Genomic DNA, 18,904 nt, shown 5'->3' on the forward strand with positions numbered 1-18,904 from the left:
GAAATTGTTGAAACTTTCGAAAACCTGTTCGTTAACTTTTAATTTCAGGGTTGACGACGAAGCGTAGGGTGGTACGCGATACGTATTTCCTCTCCTTTTATTTTCGCTTCTGTGGATTTTTCTTTTACTTCTCGTGAAATGCCCAATGATCCTTTGCAAACGAAGAGTATAATACCCACAAAGCGGTTCCCTGAATAAAAAAATGTGTACACGTATATAGGTGTACGTATAAATTGTTTTAGCCTCACTACCCACCCAGTCCTTTTGCGTGTTGCCTACCGGGGCGAGTTTGAATCGGGAGCAAGGGGTGCGACTGAAGAATAAAAATAAAAGAATCCCGGGTCTTAGGCCATCCATACCGAGTTCCTGGGATCGCCTTGCAGCGAAACGAAGAAAAAGGGTGAAGGTTTTGAGTTTTTGTTTGAGAGCCTTTTAATTTTTAAGCCTCCTAGATTTCGCCTCTAATGAATTCAGCACCCCGTGACGTCACGTTGGCATCGAGACAGGGGCCCCTATCGATCGCGGACTCCTTCGCCAGAGGGGATGCGCTTTGGTGGTATTAATGGATTAACCGTCACTCCCGAAGGGGTCACCGTCACTCTCCTCCACCCCCCCTCCCCCCGCCGTCTCGCTACGTCGCCACCCGAGAGATAAGATTTCGAAAAATCTGCTCTCCGACAATTTCGCACACGCGAAATCCTCTGCATTCCTCCTACAATTTCCGACATGCAAAATTCTACTTATTCGTACGTCTCGCGTATGTGAACGATTTTGACGGTGGTTGTACACGCACGCATTGTGCATGACCCTGACCCATCTTTCATACAGAACTCATCAGCGTCTTCTAAGCTCAGGTACAGTCTCTGCAAATTGTTAATACCGATTTATCTCGCGGTTTCCAAGCGACGCCATAAACGCTCGGACGTATTGATTCAACGGGTCTGATCCGAAGGTGGCGAAGGTAATGGGCGTGAAAAGGCGGACAGGCGACCGACCGGGAGATTTCGGGGCGATTAGCTAATCGTTGGAAAGTAATCGAGTCCCCGAGATAAGAGAGGGGTTAAAAGTATACGCGAGAGTTGATGGGTTTTCCGGAAACCGGTGTAACGGAAAACAGTTCGCGTTTATTTAATTGATAATTAAGAAAATCTGCTCCGCCCCTCTTTTGCCCTGTAGAACCCATGCGCGAAGGCGTCAAGACGCTAAATGGTCCAGTACAGTAATAATCATGAGTCTAATCTAACTCGTCCGGCCTGGCCTCGACTCTGAATGCTGTAATTTACTTGATTCACTCGACAATTGGGTTGCAACATTCAATTTACATTTTTGGCTATCATTTTACCCGTGAAACTTTCAATTATCTTTGGAAAAATGGATCGCTCACCGAGACGGCGTACGTACATATGGTCAGGTATCTCCGAAAACAGTTTCTTCAAAATACGGTGATCGTTACTCACTTGTATGATCCGGTTCGGCAATTTTTTGACAGATTTTCAGAAAAGCACAGAAACAATTCCGGTCGGATGAAAAGAAGAAGGATAAAAAAAGGACATCCGCCCACCGTACGCGGATCAATTGGAATCTTCGGAGAGCAAAAGATTCTCACTACTACGTTTCCAGTGAAACTTGTCTTTCTTGAATCAGAGTAGGTACAATTTACTCAGCTGAGTAATAAATTGAAGTATATAACCACCGTTGCTCCGATCCTACCTTATGAATTATGTGGTCATTTAACGCCCGTCTGATGGTGCTACGCAATATCCATAATCTGTATCATCGGCAGGATGATATTGCACTAAATTTCATCAGACTACTACAGGGTATTCATAATTACGGTATTTTTTCTTTTAAATAAATCTTATCAGAATTTTGCTTCGAATGCGTATGAACTGTAGATTTTTTTACATAGAATTGGAAAACACTTCAGATACTGCGGTCCTTCGAACCAATTGAAAGTGGGGAAGCCGAGTAGTTGGTGAACGTTTCCTGTTACATGCTCAATTTATCAACGGTACCGTTTATGGTACAATCGCAGTGATATACCGTAATACTGAGTGGACGAAGGATAGCCTAGAAATTACCGTGATCCCCGATGAACGGCTGGCGGCGTCGGCATTATTGGCGAAAAAATCGGCGGATAATTTGAAACCGAAATATTTTCAACGCCACGTGGGGCGTTGACCGTTGACTGACTGACAATGAGCGTCGACTGATGGATTAGTATAAGTCAACGCGTGGAGACAGCAAGAACCGAGTGAAAAATATTGCGGCCATATGGATAATTCCGAAGTAAGGGACGTCGATTAAGGTGAGAAATTCGGAATAATTTGGACGCAAAGTATCGCCAAGAGTCGGGGTATACCGATAGACATTGTTGGGAGTCAGTGATGGTGTTGGATTTGTACAGTGGGGGGGCTTGGTTCATCTGGAAACAGGTGATACGCCATCCAGTCAGTATATGCATAGCTATCAATATATATCTATTGTACATGTGCACAATGGTTTTCTACGCTCGATATGAGACGAAGAACGATCCATCGCTTCTTGGAGCAGGACTGGTGAACACAGGCGAATCGAAGTAGAAGCTATTCTCGCCTCGTACCGTATGGCCAGGTTCGATCTTAGCGATATTAAATTATTTTCAATAACATATAAAAACCACAAGACTTGTTTAGACGGTAAATGGAATCGTACTAGATGCAAACCAGCCGATACACGTGCATACGTTGATATGAGATACTTGAATGCGTGGCTTTTGTTGACCACAAACCGGCCGATCGGCACTATAGGTCTACAGCTAGCTTGCAGTTGCTTCGATACACGCACTCGTTGAACTTCTGTTCTGATGGAATAATTCGTTATCATGATGTATGAATATAATTGCCGGTGTAATTAACCATGTCAATGCTTCCGGTCCAAAATCGACACAATTATTTATTTATCAAATTCCCGTTCCCAGGTGAACGCCACCGTTGAATTGACGCGTGCATTTTGCATTGGCTCGTGCTCATCGGTCGCCATTGGTCGTGGAGTGAATTTTCACAATCGCATTTTTCTTCCTAGGTGAATGTCACCGTTGAATAACGCGTGCTGCACATTGAATCGGTTCGTGTGCTCATCGGTTACTCGTTGATTGCAGAGTGAATTTTCACATTTACATTTCACATCCCATCCCCCCCTCCTTTGATTTGGCAAAATGAAATTTTCGCCATCGAGCGATCGCTATTATCGGGGCTATTGTTTGGTGCGCTACCAGCAATACGGTGATTAAGCAACACGGCAATAGAAGGAAGAGTTCCAAGTGTACATGCGAGTACGTAGGCCTGGTCTATTAAGCCATAATGGACGCACAATGTGAGCAGCGCGTTTGCTCTCGAAGTAAGCTTTGACAAGACGTGCGCATCTTCGTGTCGATATGCGCGTGGTCCGATGCCTCGAGGGCCATAGATTCGTTCGAAGTTTTTAAGAAATTTCCCAGTTTTACTTTCCGAGAGGTAGAAGCTTCCCCGAAAAGTCCTTCGTCTGAAAACGCGGGTTAACATTTATCCAAAATCGTTTTACAACTGGACAATCATCTCGCAGATCGTCGAGTCAGGGTGTATCGTTGATGCCACCATGTATAGTTTCTGCTTGGGTTTATCGAGATATGAAGAAACGTTGGGTAAACCTTACGAACAAACGAAACGGTATTTTCGACGTATCTTCGTGCTAGAAGGGCTGACGGTCGGCTCTACAATATAACGCGATGGGGGCTGGTGGGGGATTTGAGTGAAGACAGGAAGGTGGCGAGTGACTAGATACAGTTGATAAGAGTAGCGATGGACGTCTTAAAGTCACGCATACAGAAGCGCATCGCTACGTCTCTTCGGATCTGCGAAGTGGGGATCCAGAGTTCCTAGATCCTCAATACGTTTTCTCAACCGAAGGACTGACTGTCCCTCAGTCGAGAAGGAATATTGGTAGTTTTCGGATGCGAATTCATATAAAGAGTTTCGATCGGCGATTAAATCGTTAATTAGGTAAAGCGTGTCTCGGCGGTGGCGCAGGAGACCGTTTGTCGTTCGTTTAATTTGGAAGCGTTTAGCCAAACGGTGGGTGGCAGTGATCGTGCTCCGTTTAACATCATGCATACCTCCGACAGGCGTGAGATATACATATATAGGTGCCAGTATGAAGCAGCGTAAATAAACGACAAAGAAGACTTTATTATTGTAGCCTCTCCCGCTTGATAGAACGGCAGTCGAGCGTAATTTATTCCCGAGGCTGGCGTGACTTTTTATAAATTCAACTAACGGGGTTCGCTGCTGATTTCAGCGATTACGCAACATGTGAATTAGACACTTCCTTACGCGGAAGTGACGATAACAGAGGGACAAAAAAGGGGAGCAAAAAAAACAATAACTATCGTCAATCTTTTATCAGAGATATTGTAGATTTCTCGAATAATGGAAGACCTTGCGGGGGTTGACGGCTGACGGTTCTTCCAACGATGTTTTCAACGCGCTTCGAATCGTCCAGGTAATCTATAGAAAAAGGGAATCGAGATATAGAAGAATAGAGGAAAGTCTTTCAACTATTGCGATATCGGCGGAAGTAATACCACCATGAAAAACTCGAATAATAATTCGAACCACGAGAGAAACGGCCCCGAACATCTCAACCTGTTGAGAGTACCCTCGTCGCCGTCTACTACGCCAACCACTCCTAACCGAGCCCTCGAAGATGTCTTCAGAGAAATGCCGATCACCGAGGAAACCGCCTGCGGTATATGGTTTTTCAAGGGTCCGAATTTACAAAAATTCGCTAACAAAAAGGCCTACGTATTTCTCTACGGTGTTCTTGGCTGTATATTTTCTGCCAGCTACGCGTACTTCAACGGGACGATTACCACCATAGAAAAGAGATTCAAAATTCCTTCGAAGACTACAGGTAAGAAATTCAAAGAGAGATGGGAACGACTTCGTAAGTGACGACCGGTGTCTTTGCTTCAATTTTTCTTTATATTTGACAGGGTTAATTACCGTGGGCAATGATATTTCCCAACTGTTTGTGTCCGTCATACTTTCATACTACGCGGGTCGAGGTCACAGGCCCAGATGGATCGCCGTGGGCATATACACGGTAAGTAGGATTTCTTTTATATGTATTTGCGAGAAAATTTTGTGAAAACATTTTTTTCACAAGACACCCTCGGATGTCGCAGAGATATTGAAACTGTTCCGCTGGCATTATTTCCTTATTGAAGACGATGTTATAGAGTGAACTTTTGTTGCCACGTGAGCTAGTCGTGGTTAACAGACGCAGCTAATTGTCAATTAAGTTACGGTGCCACCGGAGACTCTCGGATACCTAATTCGATAACATTTGCACGCTTGTCGTTTCATTCGAACAAAATTCCCTTGCAACTCGTTTACAGGCAGAAAATTTCACCCCCTAAATTCGTCGATTTTCCATCAATCATCCTACCTTCCGCAGGTCGTTGTTTTTTGCTGCTTGACGATGCTTCCTCACTTCATGTACGGTCCCGGCGAAGACGCGCTCCTATTAACCAAAGAATACGGTCCGTTGGAGTCGAGAAACTCAACGGTGTTCATGGACAAGCAACGTAAAGACTTGTGTCTGGGTAAAGAGGGTCGTGGAGCGGAGTGCGAAGAAGCTGAGGGTAACTTCGCGCCCCAGGTGCTTCTTTTCATGGCGCAGCTGATCTCCGGGGTCGGTGGTTCCCTCCATTACACACTCGGCGTATCCTACATGGACGACAACATAAAAAAATCAAAGACTCCCGCCCTCATTAGTTTTTCATATTTTCTCCGGATGCTCGGTCCAGCGATAGGCTACGGCCTCGCGTCTTTCGCTTTAAAATTTTACATCAGTCCAACCCTGACCCCGACTATCACGACGCAGGACCCCAGATGGCTGGGAGCCTGGTGGCTCGGCTGGATTATCCTCGCTATCCTACTCTTCATATTTGCCAGCGTGATCGCACTGTTTCCGAAAACTCTTCCGCGCGCCGCGGCACGGAAGGCTCTCGCCCTGGAAAAAAGCAAGTCTTCGGCGAGCTTCCCGAACGATCCGGAGCCGGAGCTTCCGACCTCGATTTCCGATATGATGAAGACCTTCAAACGACTCCTCACAAACACTACTCTGATGTGCAACAATCTTGCCACCGTATTTTACTTCTTTGGCTACATGCCCTACTGGATCTTTATGCCCAAGTACATCGAAACTCAGTACAAACAGTCGGCATCGATCGCCTCTTTGATCACCGGTACCGTTGGCCTCGTGTTCAGCGCCTTTGGAATCCTTCTCTCCGGACTCGTAATATCGAAGTACAAGCCCAAGGCCAGATACCTTGCCGCGTGGAACGTGATAGTCGGTGCTATATCCGTAATGGGGATGGTTTCCTACGCATTTTTGGGTTGTCCGGCCAACGACAGTCAAATATCGGTCCTTCCGAACGGCGAACTTCGCACCGAGTTGTCCTGCAATGAGCAATGCGCTTGCGATTACGTCACGTACAATCCTGTGTGCTCCGAGGATGGTCATACCTACATATCAGCCTGTCACGCTGGCTGTAAGAACCTACAGGTTAGTGGATGGGTATTTTTAATCAGCAAATACGTTCATTGTTGATCATGTTTAATCCAATGAATAATCAGCGATACACGGGATGAGATCATTCATTTCTTGATCAGGATCTAGTTTTCCGATGATTATCTGACAACGGCAATTATTATTTACGTAAAGCTTCGCGATAAGAAAAATATCCATATTGATCTTCTCGCTAACCACTTATTGGCTTTATTATGATAAAATCGCAGTGCACCGCACTGAGATAATATTGTAGTTTAGCCAACAGTCTGTCGCAGCATCTAGCCAACGTTTTCCACGGCAAAAATTGATCGAATCTTCCATCTTTCTTTTTTCGTAACGATCGACGGAATGATACGACGAAAGTTTCCCAGCCATGACTGTACTTTGTTTCTTTTGTGTTTTGCACATTCTGCTTTTTTAGGTGGCTGAAAATGGCAGCAAAATTTTTACGGAATGTAGCTGCGTGAAGCCCCAAGTATCGCAGGTATTATCGCTCGTGCTTCCCTCGAATATGACAATGACTTCGGATGTTTCGCTTCTTGAAACGACAACGAACGCTGCGATTGCGCCAACTTTGGGAACCGCTCTTCCTGGCTCCTGTTCGGTCGACTGCATGCACAAGTTCTACATCTTCCTGGCTGTCGTTTGTCTTTTGAAGTTCAGCGGGGCCACGGGGAGAGCCTCCAACTTCCTTGTCTCCGTTAGATGCGTTGAGGAGAAAGACAAAACGGTCGCCATGGGATTCGGTCTGACGATAATGAGTCTTTTCGCTTTTATACCGTCACCTATACTCTTTGGCTTTATTATGGGTAAGTAGTTTTGTCGAATTATTCTCTCTTTTTTTTTTAATACACCGACGTCGCACGCGCGCCGCTTTTGGTTTCATTCGTTTTTTAGATTTTTGTCCTGTGATTTTGTGTGAATTTCACATATCATCGTATTTCACACGCATGCCAGGAGTTTTTTCTTGTCAATCTACGAATTTTTCTCATCGAGAGATCTCAATTTTTTTGCTCAAAAAAACGAAAAATTGACGATAACTCGATCAATTCCTCAGATAGATCAATTTAGCTTGTGAATTTGGATATATGAGATCACAATACATGAAAATACCATATGAAACCCAACTGAAAAAAATATTGATTTTTGGGCCAAAAATGAAGTCTTTTACAAATCGATCGTATGACACTCTTGTGACGCATTTCGGCCTCAGGAACACGAATCCTTGGATCAGATTCAGCTACGAACCTAATTTATGAATGAAATCCATGGCCACGAAATCACGTATTCAAAATTTCAATGCATCATCAAATTCCGACCATTCGTTCCCGAGATATAGTGAAAAACGTGATGGCGGGTCAAGCAGCTCGAGATTTCATATTTTAGCGGGCTGGACTCGAGCGCTCTCTATCTCGTTCGTCTTTCTACCGCTCTGCGGCGTACTGCCTCGCGTCTTACGCTCCCACCACGCTGAGCTTTCTCGCACCAAAATCCATATGTAAAAATCATTGGGCAAACGCAGTCCGCGCGGAGTTCGGTGGCAAGCTCCGGCTCACCCAATCAAAACGAAGTTCGCGTCAGCCAATGCGAACTTCCTATTTTCACACGTGCTTCAGGCATCTTGACTGACGGCACGTGCCACAATACATACATAATTTATGGCTTTTTAATAGGTGATGAGGTGTGAAATCACAGTCCTTGTTTATGTCTCGCTCCCATTGTTAGCAGGTGTCGGACGAGCTGTCAACACCTGATAAAGATCTTGTTCACACCTCGTAAATCACCCCTTTCATCCACCTGATCGGCGGCATCCTTTGGCGGCATTTCTGCGAATTCTACATATGTAACCGCAAACCATTTAAAAAAATATATATGTAAAAATTCAGTATTTAAATGTCAGGGTATACCCAGCGAGTTCATTTCTGTCCACGAGGCCATACTGAAGCTTCAGACCTTTAGTACAGAAACAGAGGCACCAAGTGTACATCAAAAAAAAAAAAAAAAAAATTCCAAATAAATTTTTCTTCCCTTGCATCGCGTTGTAATGCATTATCAAAGGTGGACTGACAGATTTGTAATAAAAATGATCGGTCTTTGTAATTTCACACGCATATTCAGAGTTCTCTTTTTCTTAATCTACCAATTTTTTCCATCGAGATATATCAATTTTTCTACGCCAACAAGCAAAAAATTGGCGATAACGCGATTAATTTTATAGATGGATTACTCTGATCAAAATACCTGAAAATAACATATGAATCCTAGTAAAAAAATGTTGATTTTTTGGCCAAAACTGAAGTATTTCTAAAATCGATCGAAAGACACATTTCTTACATATTTTGACCCCAGGAATCCAAATCTGAAAATTAAATGTATCTATCTTCAAAATTGACCGAGTTATCGCAAATTTTCAGCTTTTTGGGGTCAAAAATAAAAAATTGATTTTTTAATCTATCTTAATGTAATTTGAACTCAGAAATCCGAATTCGGAAGATAAATTGACCTATCTGCAAAAATGACCGAGTTATCCTCATTTTTTCGCGATTTTTGGCATAAATTTGAGGATATCTCGAAGGGAAAAAATCGTAGCTCAATTTGGACAACGGATTCGTGTTCCTGGGGTCAAATTACGTAAGAAAAGTGCCATACGGTCGATTTTAAAAAATAAAAAATTTTGACCAAAATTTGAAAAAATCGTAAGGGGTACCCCTTGGAAAAATCTCAAAATTTGGCCAAAAATTTTTATTTTTTAAAATCGACCGTATGGCACTTTTCTTACGTATTTTGACCTCAGGAACACGAATCCATTGTCCAAATTGAGCTATGAATTTTTCCCTTCGAGATATTTCCATTTTTCTGCTCTAAAATGTGAAAAATTTGCGATAACTCGATCAATTTTACAGATAGATCAATTTAAATCGTGAATTCGGATTCCTGAGATCAAAATACAATAAAATAGCATATAAACTGAAATATTTTTTTTTCGACCCAAAATCGAAAATTTTCCAAGGGGTACCCCTTTGGATTTTTACGATTTTTTGGTCAAAAATGAAATATTTTTGAATTTGATTGCAGGACACTTTTTCAACGTATTTTTACTTCAGGAACACGAATCCATTGAGTAAATATTGAGCTACGATTTTCTCCCTTCGAGATATCCTTGATTTTTCACATTTTGGACCGATAAATTGGCCTTAACTCGATCAATTTTATAGATGTATCAATTTGGATTCTCGAGATCTAAATACCCTGGAATGCCATAAAAACCTCAATCGAAACAAATGTTGAATTTTGTTCCCAAAAATGAAGTATTTCAAATCGATGGAAGGACACTTTTATAACGATCAAATTTTTAGAACAGAAATATTCAAATTGGTAGACCGTTTGAACCGCATCGTTATAGTCGTGCAACCGAAATTGGCTTCATGCAGTAAGGATATCTGAAATAAATTCCATTGAACGTAGTTTATATGTTGTTAAGATCTCAGCGGGCACGCACCTGTACCTTGCCTTACTTTGACTCGAACTTCAAAGAGAATCCGGCCTCAAAGACCTTGCTTTGTCCCTAAATTATTTTCTAATGATAGATCGACTTACAGCTCATTCCCAACTGCCAAATTTCGATGTGCGTAAATTATAACGATAATGATTGAATCCCATTAACTATAAATCAATTTTCAAAATGTTTGATATATTTCAAAATGTATTCGTAGATAGTACTTGCCTTGTCTGGGGTAAAACATGTTCAGGAACCGGAAACTGTTGGCTTTACAATGGAGAAGCTTTACGATATCTGTTAAATTTCACTGCTGCAAGTAAGTAGTGACGTTCCCACGACTCTTTCGAAATTTTTGCAAAGGTAAAACATAGATAATCCCACATCCAATTCGTAATTCTTTTATTTCAGGCTTTGTAACAATTGGCACAATATTCGATGTGGGGGTGTGGTACTTTGTCAAGGACGTGAAAATCTTCGACGAAGAGATCGAGCTGGACGATATAGCGGAAGATACCGCGGATGCTATGTGAAAATCGGCAGCCGTATATGTAAAAACAAGAAAAAAAAAAAAAAAGCAATATTCATCGTCAAAACGAGACTTCCAAAGTACCTTAAGCATCTCCTTAGATATTTATATAATTAAATTATACGTCGAACGTACGAACATTTCAGTCGGTCGAGTACCAGAAGTATATTTTCCTACGTAGATTGGCGTCATTATTATTACTATATAATCTAACGTGGTATAAAAAGTTATCGTTTACTCTACCCAGCACCATATACAATCACGTTAATTAGAACCGCGGGAGTCAAATAAAAAGTCAAAACCTTACGCCGCGCCATTTCCGTTCAGAAATCACGACAGTTTCACGCTGTTTTACAGGATTTATAAATATTGTATGATATGAGCGTAGGATTAAATAGGTTACACAGTTTTAACATACTAGCTATAATACATTCTAGCATTTTATTGAATAAATATATAAAATAATATAACGTTAAGTTGTACTTTGTAGTGAACGACCATGGGAACGGGATTTTGGAAAACGATCTTAAAAATCGGTGATCAATGTGGGCAGTTTCCTGCCGCTTGGTGAAGTCGGCGTCGATCTATCGATGCTTTCCCGCGAGCCACGTGTCGCCCTATCGGCCGTTGATCCGGCGGGCTTTTCTTCAGCTTCGGAAAGTGGCAAACTACCAAATCCGGATGACGTGCTACTCTGCGGAGGTGGGCTGTTCGGTAGCGACGGTACTTCCAGTTCAGCGATAATATCTTCCAGTTTATACTCTTCCGAACTGACCGGCCGACTGTCCGGACTTCTTGGGATATCATCTTCTCGGAACGTCGGAAGTTTATCCAAATTTTCCCGACTCATGTGTCCCTGGAAATTATTCTGCGTCGCCTGAATGCTTTGTATTTTAAAAACCGGGCTGGTCGGACTGATCGGTTCCTTATCCAACTCTAAAATCGGGATTCCGACCTCGTTGAAGTCACCGGTAACTCGGTACGGTACCGGTAAAGGTGATTTCGGTTTGGCGGCGCCAATTTTTCCCTCATTTCGTGGCGCGTATTCGAAGCTGTCGGTTTTCGAAAAACCGTCGTCGTTATCGTTTCCATTCCTCTCGGAATCGGTCTCTTTCACTCTCTCCTGAACCGGACTCAAAGAGTTGATCTTTTGTATCGATTTGGTCCTGGACCTGCGCCGTTCCTCGTGGGGGTAGTCCTCTTCGTCGGAACTGCTCGTCTTGTTCTGCGATTTCTGAACGGGGAACGACGCTATTCCGATATTATTGAGCACCGGGTCGAAGTCCTTGCCCAACACGTTCTTCCTACTCCTAGGGCCGGTGCCGTTGAGGTCGCTTTCCACGTCCGATTCCAACTCCAAAGGCCTGTAAGCGATCTCCGTGCTCCTCTGCCGCGAGTTGGGACTTTTCTCGTCATCGCTCGACGAGTCAAGCTCGTCTTCTGTTTCGAGAATCGTGCTATGGACGGGGTGAATGACTTCGTTTATTGCGGGTGCACTACGATCCGTTCTTGTATTCCCTGCACCCAAGGGCCCGAATCTCAACGGAGCGTTTTGCTGGGTTGCAGCCTCTACCGCGGCTTGAGATTCACTTTCAGGGGACGATGTTGCAGGATGTACCGTCACGATTGTAGTCTCAACCCCCGCTCGATCGGCACCGATAACTTCGTCGTCGCTGGCGTTGCCTGAATGACGGTAATAAAATGATATACATACTCCGTGGAAAAAAGGGTAACGTAGATCAAAAAATTACAAGACTCACCGGATTTGGCAGTCCCAGGTCCGAGATCGCCCGCGTGCAGTAACGGCGAGGCCTGGATGTTCTGCAGTTCGGTCCCCAGATGTGGAGAATTGTCCATGATACCGTAAAGGCGTAAGTTTCTGCTGAAGACCCACGTTAGAAATTGAAAGATGAAACCCACGAACGTGATAGCCGCTGAAAGGTAGCAGAGATAATTTCCGAGTCGGTCGGTGTCGTAGAGATGACACATGATTTCGTTGGCCCCCCAATGTATGCAGGTTCTGTCTATGATCCTGTCGTACAATATCTTCGCCGGAATGTAGACGAAAAAGGCGATCCACGTCATATGAAAACCGATGCTCAGGGCTTTGTCTTGGGGATATAGACTTCGGAATATTATTATGATACTTCCGACAGCCGACGATGCTATCAGTACCGAAATCAGTACCGAGCTCACCTGACGGTCAAATTTTTGGATCAGTATGTGCGCGGTAGGAAAAAAATAAACTGTAAGAAATCATCGACGACAGATTTTGTTTCAGCATTTACCTGAAAAATGATCCAACCCATGTGGCAAGTCGCCAAACGGCAGGGACCGTCGACGGCATCGGTATTCCCCAAGCCGAGCATTTCTTCGACGCAGGAACATTGTTGGTAAACTTTCACGTCGTCGACAAAATCGAAGCTGGTACATCCCGCGTGACAAGCGCTGTAGAATATGAATTTACCCTGCATGTCGCAGACCGGACGAAAATCCGCGTCGTTCGAACATCGACAGTTCTTGTTGCAGTATTTCAGCAGACTGAGTCTGAAAATAACATAGTTCAGTCGATTCGGCCACGATCGTTCGATACCATGGATATTAGAGCGTAAAATTTTCTAACGTGTTTCGACGCATTCCAACTATGGACGGTTTTTCGCAGGTGGCAAACGCCAGAGCAAGGAATATCGTAGCAGTTATCGCCACGGCGAAAACGTTGTAGCCGGCAACGTATGACGCCTGAGGCCTCGCCCTTGCGATAATCACTCCGGTAATTACGACGGTGAACCCCACGATGACCGGTTTTAAGGTAGCTGAGGACAAACCGTTAGAAATTCAGTAAAGCGAAGAAGAGGGAGACGCGGTTCGAAGGATCAAGCTAACTAAAAACTGACTTCCAAGTAATCTGGAGGTCCAGGGATCGCCGAAGCCAACAAACATTCCCGTTGGTCTGGGAATGTAATATCTCGATTCCAGAAATATGTGCTCATTGGCCATAAAGTTGACGAGTGCCGCCATAACGAACATCCCCGCGACTGTATTGAAAATCAATATTTTATTCTCGAAGAACCTGCCGATCGATGACAAGAAGGTGCTACTTTCGAACACCTGACGATATGATTTGAAACTGCTACGTCTGGACCCGTTCACACTGTCGAGAATGGATGCCGCTGCTTGCTCCACAATCTAATATGAAAAGGTCGATTAATTTAGGACCGTGAAAAATTGCTCGTCGGGCTATTCGTCGGTGATAATCATTGATACCTCGGATGGCAACCTTCTTGGGAATATAGCCAGTATGATACCGGGAATCAGTAGATTGAGACCCAAAAGTGGCCAGCCTATCCACCATGCTCCGATTTGTTCCTGATACGATTCTACGGGATGGAAATTATCAGCGTCTATCCTGAAACGGTTGAATTCTGTTTTTTTTTTTTTTTGTTTTCACACAACAATTTGGCACCGCTCACCTCAGGCAGAAGTACGCCAATACGTATCCTTTTAGTACTCCGAGGGATCTGACGGCCAGAACGATGCTGATGTAAATGGCGACGCTTTTTTTCTTGGTATTGTCATCTAGGTAGGAAAGGGTCAATGCGTAATACGCGATCTGCGCGATACCAGCTAAAATTTGCACCCCGATTATCAGGGCTAATGCCAAGTAGCCCGAGCTCGTCTCCTTTATCACCAACAACGACACTGCCGGGGAACATAGCTCCGGACTGTCATCTGAGCAGGAGAAATTCATAATTATGCTAATGAAATTCAGTAAATCCGGTAGACCTTGTTGTGCGTTGTTATGATTTTCATTGGAACATATTTTTCGTACGTACCAGAGTAAAGGGACATGTGAGTGACATTGCTCGGCTCTTCGATTATTTTTGATTTACTGGTCAAGTGCGGTATGATCAGTGAAATGTAAGCTATTCCCTGGATTATCACCAATCCTCCCGTCCAAGCGACCCTGTGAATTCTGTCCCCCCAGTACGCTACCAGCAGGCCGAAAATCACAGGCGTCATCTCGGGCAATACGACGATCCATTCTTAAAGGTAACAGGAAGCTTTAGTCCCATAGGAACGATTCCGAAGTAGAGTAATTCAATCGGGATTTTTTTTTATCGACTCGTTGCTTCGCCGAAAATTGTTCAGATCATTGCGGGAGAAGGGGGTAAAGCGCTCGATGGAACGCTCCGAGACTCACCAATTACGTGGGGATTCAATTGAAATCTTCTCGCTATGGAAGGACTGGTGACTTGCATGTAAGTTTGAGCAGCGGATTGCATGAACCCTATGCAGCCCACGAGGCCAAGGAAGAAGCGTCGCGTCGCAAACCTCGCTAATTTGGGGCATGGCAACTGCCCGCAACCACAATCGATAGATTCCTCTGGAATCGGATTCGCGGGGCCCGTCAAACCGCCTTCGACCTCCGATCTCATGACCCCCCGAGGTCCAATCGCCATCTCGTTACCCCGCTAAAAATAAACTAATTCCAATTTAATCTCTTCATCCGAAGGCGTTCCGAGACTTTTATCAACTTCTTACAACGTAACGACGTTATGCCAACGTGAAAAAAAAATTCCACGACAATACTAAAGGCGTCTTCGACTCACCTGAACTCTCCGTTCGATCGGACGCCGACAACCACACTCTCACGTGACACGGGAACTCGATGTCAAATTTCGATTCGCGAAGGATTTAGTCAGATCTCCGGTGCGTTTTACATTATAATTAATTTTTTTGTTAATTATACGTGAAAATATCACCTCAATTCACACGGGTGAATCGAGCGAGGCTCAGCGAGTCTAACTGTAGCTTCTATAGGCGCGGTGATTCGACTCCACGTGTTATCTTCGCGTAGATACGGCAACAGATATCTCTTGATAAAAATATATGACACATACGCATGTTATGTACGGTTGTATAAATGGGGCATACTTGGCGCCCGTAAACAGGGACAAGACAGTGTTCGGAAAAAGAAGATTGCCAGATAAAAAAAAAAAAAACACGAATCTATACCGAAAAAATCGGTCCACCCGTTCGTCAACGGTTATTTCGATTGGAGTGGATGAAAGATAAAAGGTGCATCTGAATCATCGATTGCGGGAAATAGTTGAAATCTTTTGTGAAAATCTATGACTAATCTTCTTTCGAAGCCGGAAATGAAGAATTTATAGCGACGATTGGTAGCCGTAGGATTTGTTTTCATGATGGCACCGGTTCGATTGCTTCGCCGATAAGAATTGTCGGGTGTAGTATTACCGTGCAATATCACAACAAACTACCGAAGTGTGACCCATTCACTTGGCCACTCGTTTACTCTATATGCAATACGCTCAACATCCACGTGCGGAAAGTCGAAGGTTGATTAGGTATTTGTATAATCATACGCGTGTAATTATTGCGGCGTAATATTTTCCGGAGTACAGTTGAAAAATTTCAACGCGGTGTTCGCCGTTCCAATTTCGTCGAAGATGACCCGTCAGATGATAATTTCAGAAGATTCTAACAGTTAGTCCATAACTCGAGGGATTCTATGGGTAAAAGTGTTCGTAAGTCGATGTTGTAAGAAAATGACGAATGCCAATTAGCATATGAAAGCCTTTAGAAGAGGCTGCAGAGGGCAGCTGGGGCAGCACTTGGCAGGGCGATCACGTTTTTGAATATTAAGGGCGGGATTACACGCAGGGCTTCGGGCGCGAAATTTAGTCCAGCAGAACCTGGAAAAAAATCACCCTTAAGACCCCCGGTAGAGCCCCGACCGACTCCCACTACCTTCGCCATCCCCTCCACCGAACGATCGAGAAAACCGCGCCACCCTCAGCGCGGGGACATCGCCGTGCCTTATATCCCTTAATGAAGAAGGCAACAACGCGAAGGAACGTTATTATGCGCCTCAATTTGCATTTGTATTTGCACTTCTTCGAGGTAAATATAAATTATCGGAGTCCACGGCTCACGGATTAGTACAACTTGCGGGAGACTGGCGAAAAAAAGCACAGCCACCTCATTCCCGATACTTTTTACGCGAGACGTCGAGGACCTGTAACAAGAATAAGGCCGGGCAAGGAAATTTGAGCTTTTGGACAAAAAAATTTCACTCAAAATTGGTGAAATTTGATTTTTTCGAGCTCACCACCAGTCTTTGAAATTTCATTTCTTCTCCCGGAATCATATTCTGATTTTTTATTTCTGCTTGTGAAAATGTTCGTGAATATCTGCGAACAGGAGTCACTGAAATTTCTCGCTAATAAACGCCATCGAGTTTGTAATTCCAAACAAACCCGCCATCGCTAATACAAACTGATAAAGGCAAGCTTCCTCCTCCCTCCCTTGATCTGGAAATTGACGTTCTCCGAGCAGAAGGTTATAAAGTGCGTTGCGGGTTCCGGACAACATACGGGCACGTGTGTGCGCGGTATACCCGTAATACGAGTCATCAAAGTATTCGCGTGCATCGGGCGGGGAGGCTAAAGGAGGACGGAGGATGGAGAAGCCCGATATGAGAGGCGGCAACGAACGGCTCTCGTACAGCTTTCGGAACGGACTTTCCATTAGCGGAGTGAGCGGAGTGGCCGGCGCGAAGGTTTTCTTTGATGTCAGCTAATTTACTAATAACATCGGCGGCGAGTCCAACCTCTAAATATTTGTATCGGCCACATATTGACTTGACCTCGAGTAATTAAGCCGTGAGTTTATTCAATTATTTCGGACTTAAGCCTGGATGTCCGTATCGCTGCAGTCGTCGCCGCTTCGGTTTTTCATTTTTCGGGCGTCGACCTTTTCGCGGTTGGGATCCCGCACGCCTCACGTGAAATCCCATACGAATAAAATGTACAAAAACCTCGTACGAAATGAAATCGACGATTCGCAATCGCCGGTTTTCCTATTACGGTCCAACGAGATGCGAGCGGGATGGGAGGGCGTCGCGACGCTCGCGCTTGGGGGAATCTTAGCGAGGATTACATGGAATTAAGTCATGGGCCGGGGTCGCCCGTGCCCCCGTAACACTTAATTTTTCCCTCGATTTTTTAATCTCCCGGTAAATATCCGCCCCTTCTTCGTTCCCGGTGCTCCCAACGAACCCCCCCGACGACCCCTTCCGCCCCCCCCCCCCCCCTTCCAGAGGAGCGTCGCCGTCAAAGAAGAACCCATTTAAAAACCTCATCAATGCTTAAGCCTCCGTGCTCCTGTAGTAACTAATCCCCCCTATTTTACCGGCAACAGAAGCAGTACCCGGTTGCTTTTAAAAGTAAGACTGCTTTTATTAGTAGATACAACACTTTTTTTTATTTTAAAAAAGTGAGGATTTCTCTTACCGCGTATATAGCTGTACCCTCATTGGCAATCTTATGAGGCCTACAACGAGAGAAGTATTTCTTCTTCATTTTGATCATTTCTGTTTTTTTTTTCTTTTTTTTTTTCTTCTTCTTGCATTTTTTATTTCTACAAGAATTCACCGAATGTGACTCGAAATTTAATTAACGGGTTAAAATAACGCCAGAACCAACGACGAACGCAAATTGAAACGAACGTCTCGTTCCCTGGTTTCCGCCTCGTCTAATTCATTAATTAATCAACCAGTCATTTAATTAGATCTACTATAAAAATGGAGGCAGATTTTTTCGTTTGTTTGTTGTAAAATCCGAAACACCTCAGCGATCGTCGCTACTCAAAATGATGAACAGGGAAACCATCGCTAACTACATTTCGCTATACGTTCCATACGTTCTTTGTATGCGCACAAATTGTTCGCTCGTATATACATGTATGTATGTACATCGTTAATTCATACCTCAGCGTAGGTATACGTATAATACACATCACGGTTAGAACCGTTAACTATTTGAAGGGTGTTTGGTTTGCGGGCGAATCACGAGTGTTTGGCTAACAGTCATAATGAAATTAATCTACCCCAATCGCGTGCAGGGCGTACTGTCAAAGCTTTCGCCGTCAGCCGGTGCTGCAGGGTGCAAAATTCAGGTATCGGACATCCCGTTATCACGTCATTCCGCTTGCGCGAATGTTGTCCACGTAAATCTGAGTCGGGATTGAAGAACCGTACGGATAACGTCGGGTGGAGAGAAGAACGAAAAAAATATGAGCCGATGTCATGACGACCACTAGGTGGGCGGGTGTTTTACCCCCAAAGTTGGCAAAATTATAAAATTTTTCTTCCATAGGCCGCGTACTTAGCATAACAATGGTTTCCCCACCCCCCGGCCCCCGCCCGCAAGAAACCCCGGTATATCTCGCCGCTGTGGTTATAGCGAAGTAATCAACGTCGC

General features: G+C 44.2%; 2 protein-coding genes across 3 annotated transcripts; one reads left to right on the forward strand and one right to left on the reverse strand.

The window, feature by feature from the left end:
- Window positions 1-3,389: 3,389 nt before the first annotated feature.
- Window positions 3,390-11,086, forward strand: LOC105686108 (solute carrier organic anion transporter family member 74D). The gene is made up of 6 exons (XM_012400721.3): window positions 3,390-4,929; window positions 5,012-5,121; window positions 5,476-6,588; window positions 7,016-7,403; window positions 10,308-10,409; window positions 10,502-11,086. The coding sequence occupies exons 1-6, from the start codon at window positions 4,605-4,607 to the stop codon at window positions 10,621-10,623; spliced, it is 2,160 nt and encodes a 719-aa protein (XP_012256144.2). The 5' UTR covers window positions 3,390-4,604; the 3' UTR covers window positions 10,624-11,086.
- On the reverse strand, window positions 11,047-15,457 carry LOC105686107 (solute carrier organic anion transporter family member 74D). Of its 2 annotated transcripts, none has more exons than XM_012400719.3 (10): window positions 15,230-15,457; window positions 14,821-15,091; window positions 14,453-14,662; window positions 14,090-14,348; window positions 13,884-14,025; window positions 13,514-13,805; window positions 13,243-13,432; window positions 12,908-13,166; window positions 12,380-12,815; window positions 11,047-12,302 (listed from the first exon to the last, which is right to left on the reverse strand). In XM_012400719.3, exons 2-10 carry the CDS (start codon window positions 15,077-15,079, stop codon window positions 11,146-11,148), a joined length of 3,204 nt encoding a protein of 1,067 aa, XP_012256142.2. In that variant the 5' UTR covers window positions 15,080-15,091; window positions 15,230-15,457; the 3' UTR covers window positions 11,047-11,145. The 2 variants fall into 2 exon arrangements, with proteins under 2 accessions (XP_012256142.2, XP_012256143.2); XM_012400720.3 differs by having other exon boundaries at window positions 14,821-15,102.
- Between the last annotated feature and the right edge of the window lie 3,447 nt (window positions 15,458-18,904).

The sequence above is a fragment of the Athalia rosae genome, chromosome 1 (assembly GCF_917208135.1).
Source record: "Athalia rosae chromosome 1, iyAthRosa1.1, whole genome shotgun sequence".
NCBI classification, from domain to species: Eukaryota; Metazoa; Arthropoda; class Insecta; order Hymenoptera; family Athaliidae; genus Athalia; species Athalia rosae.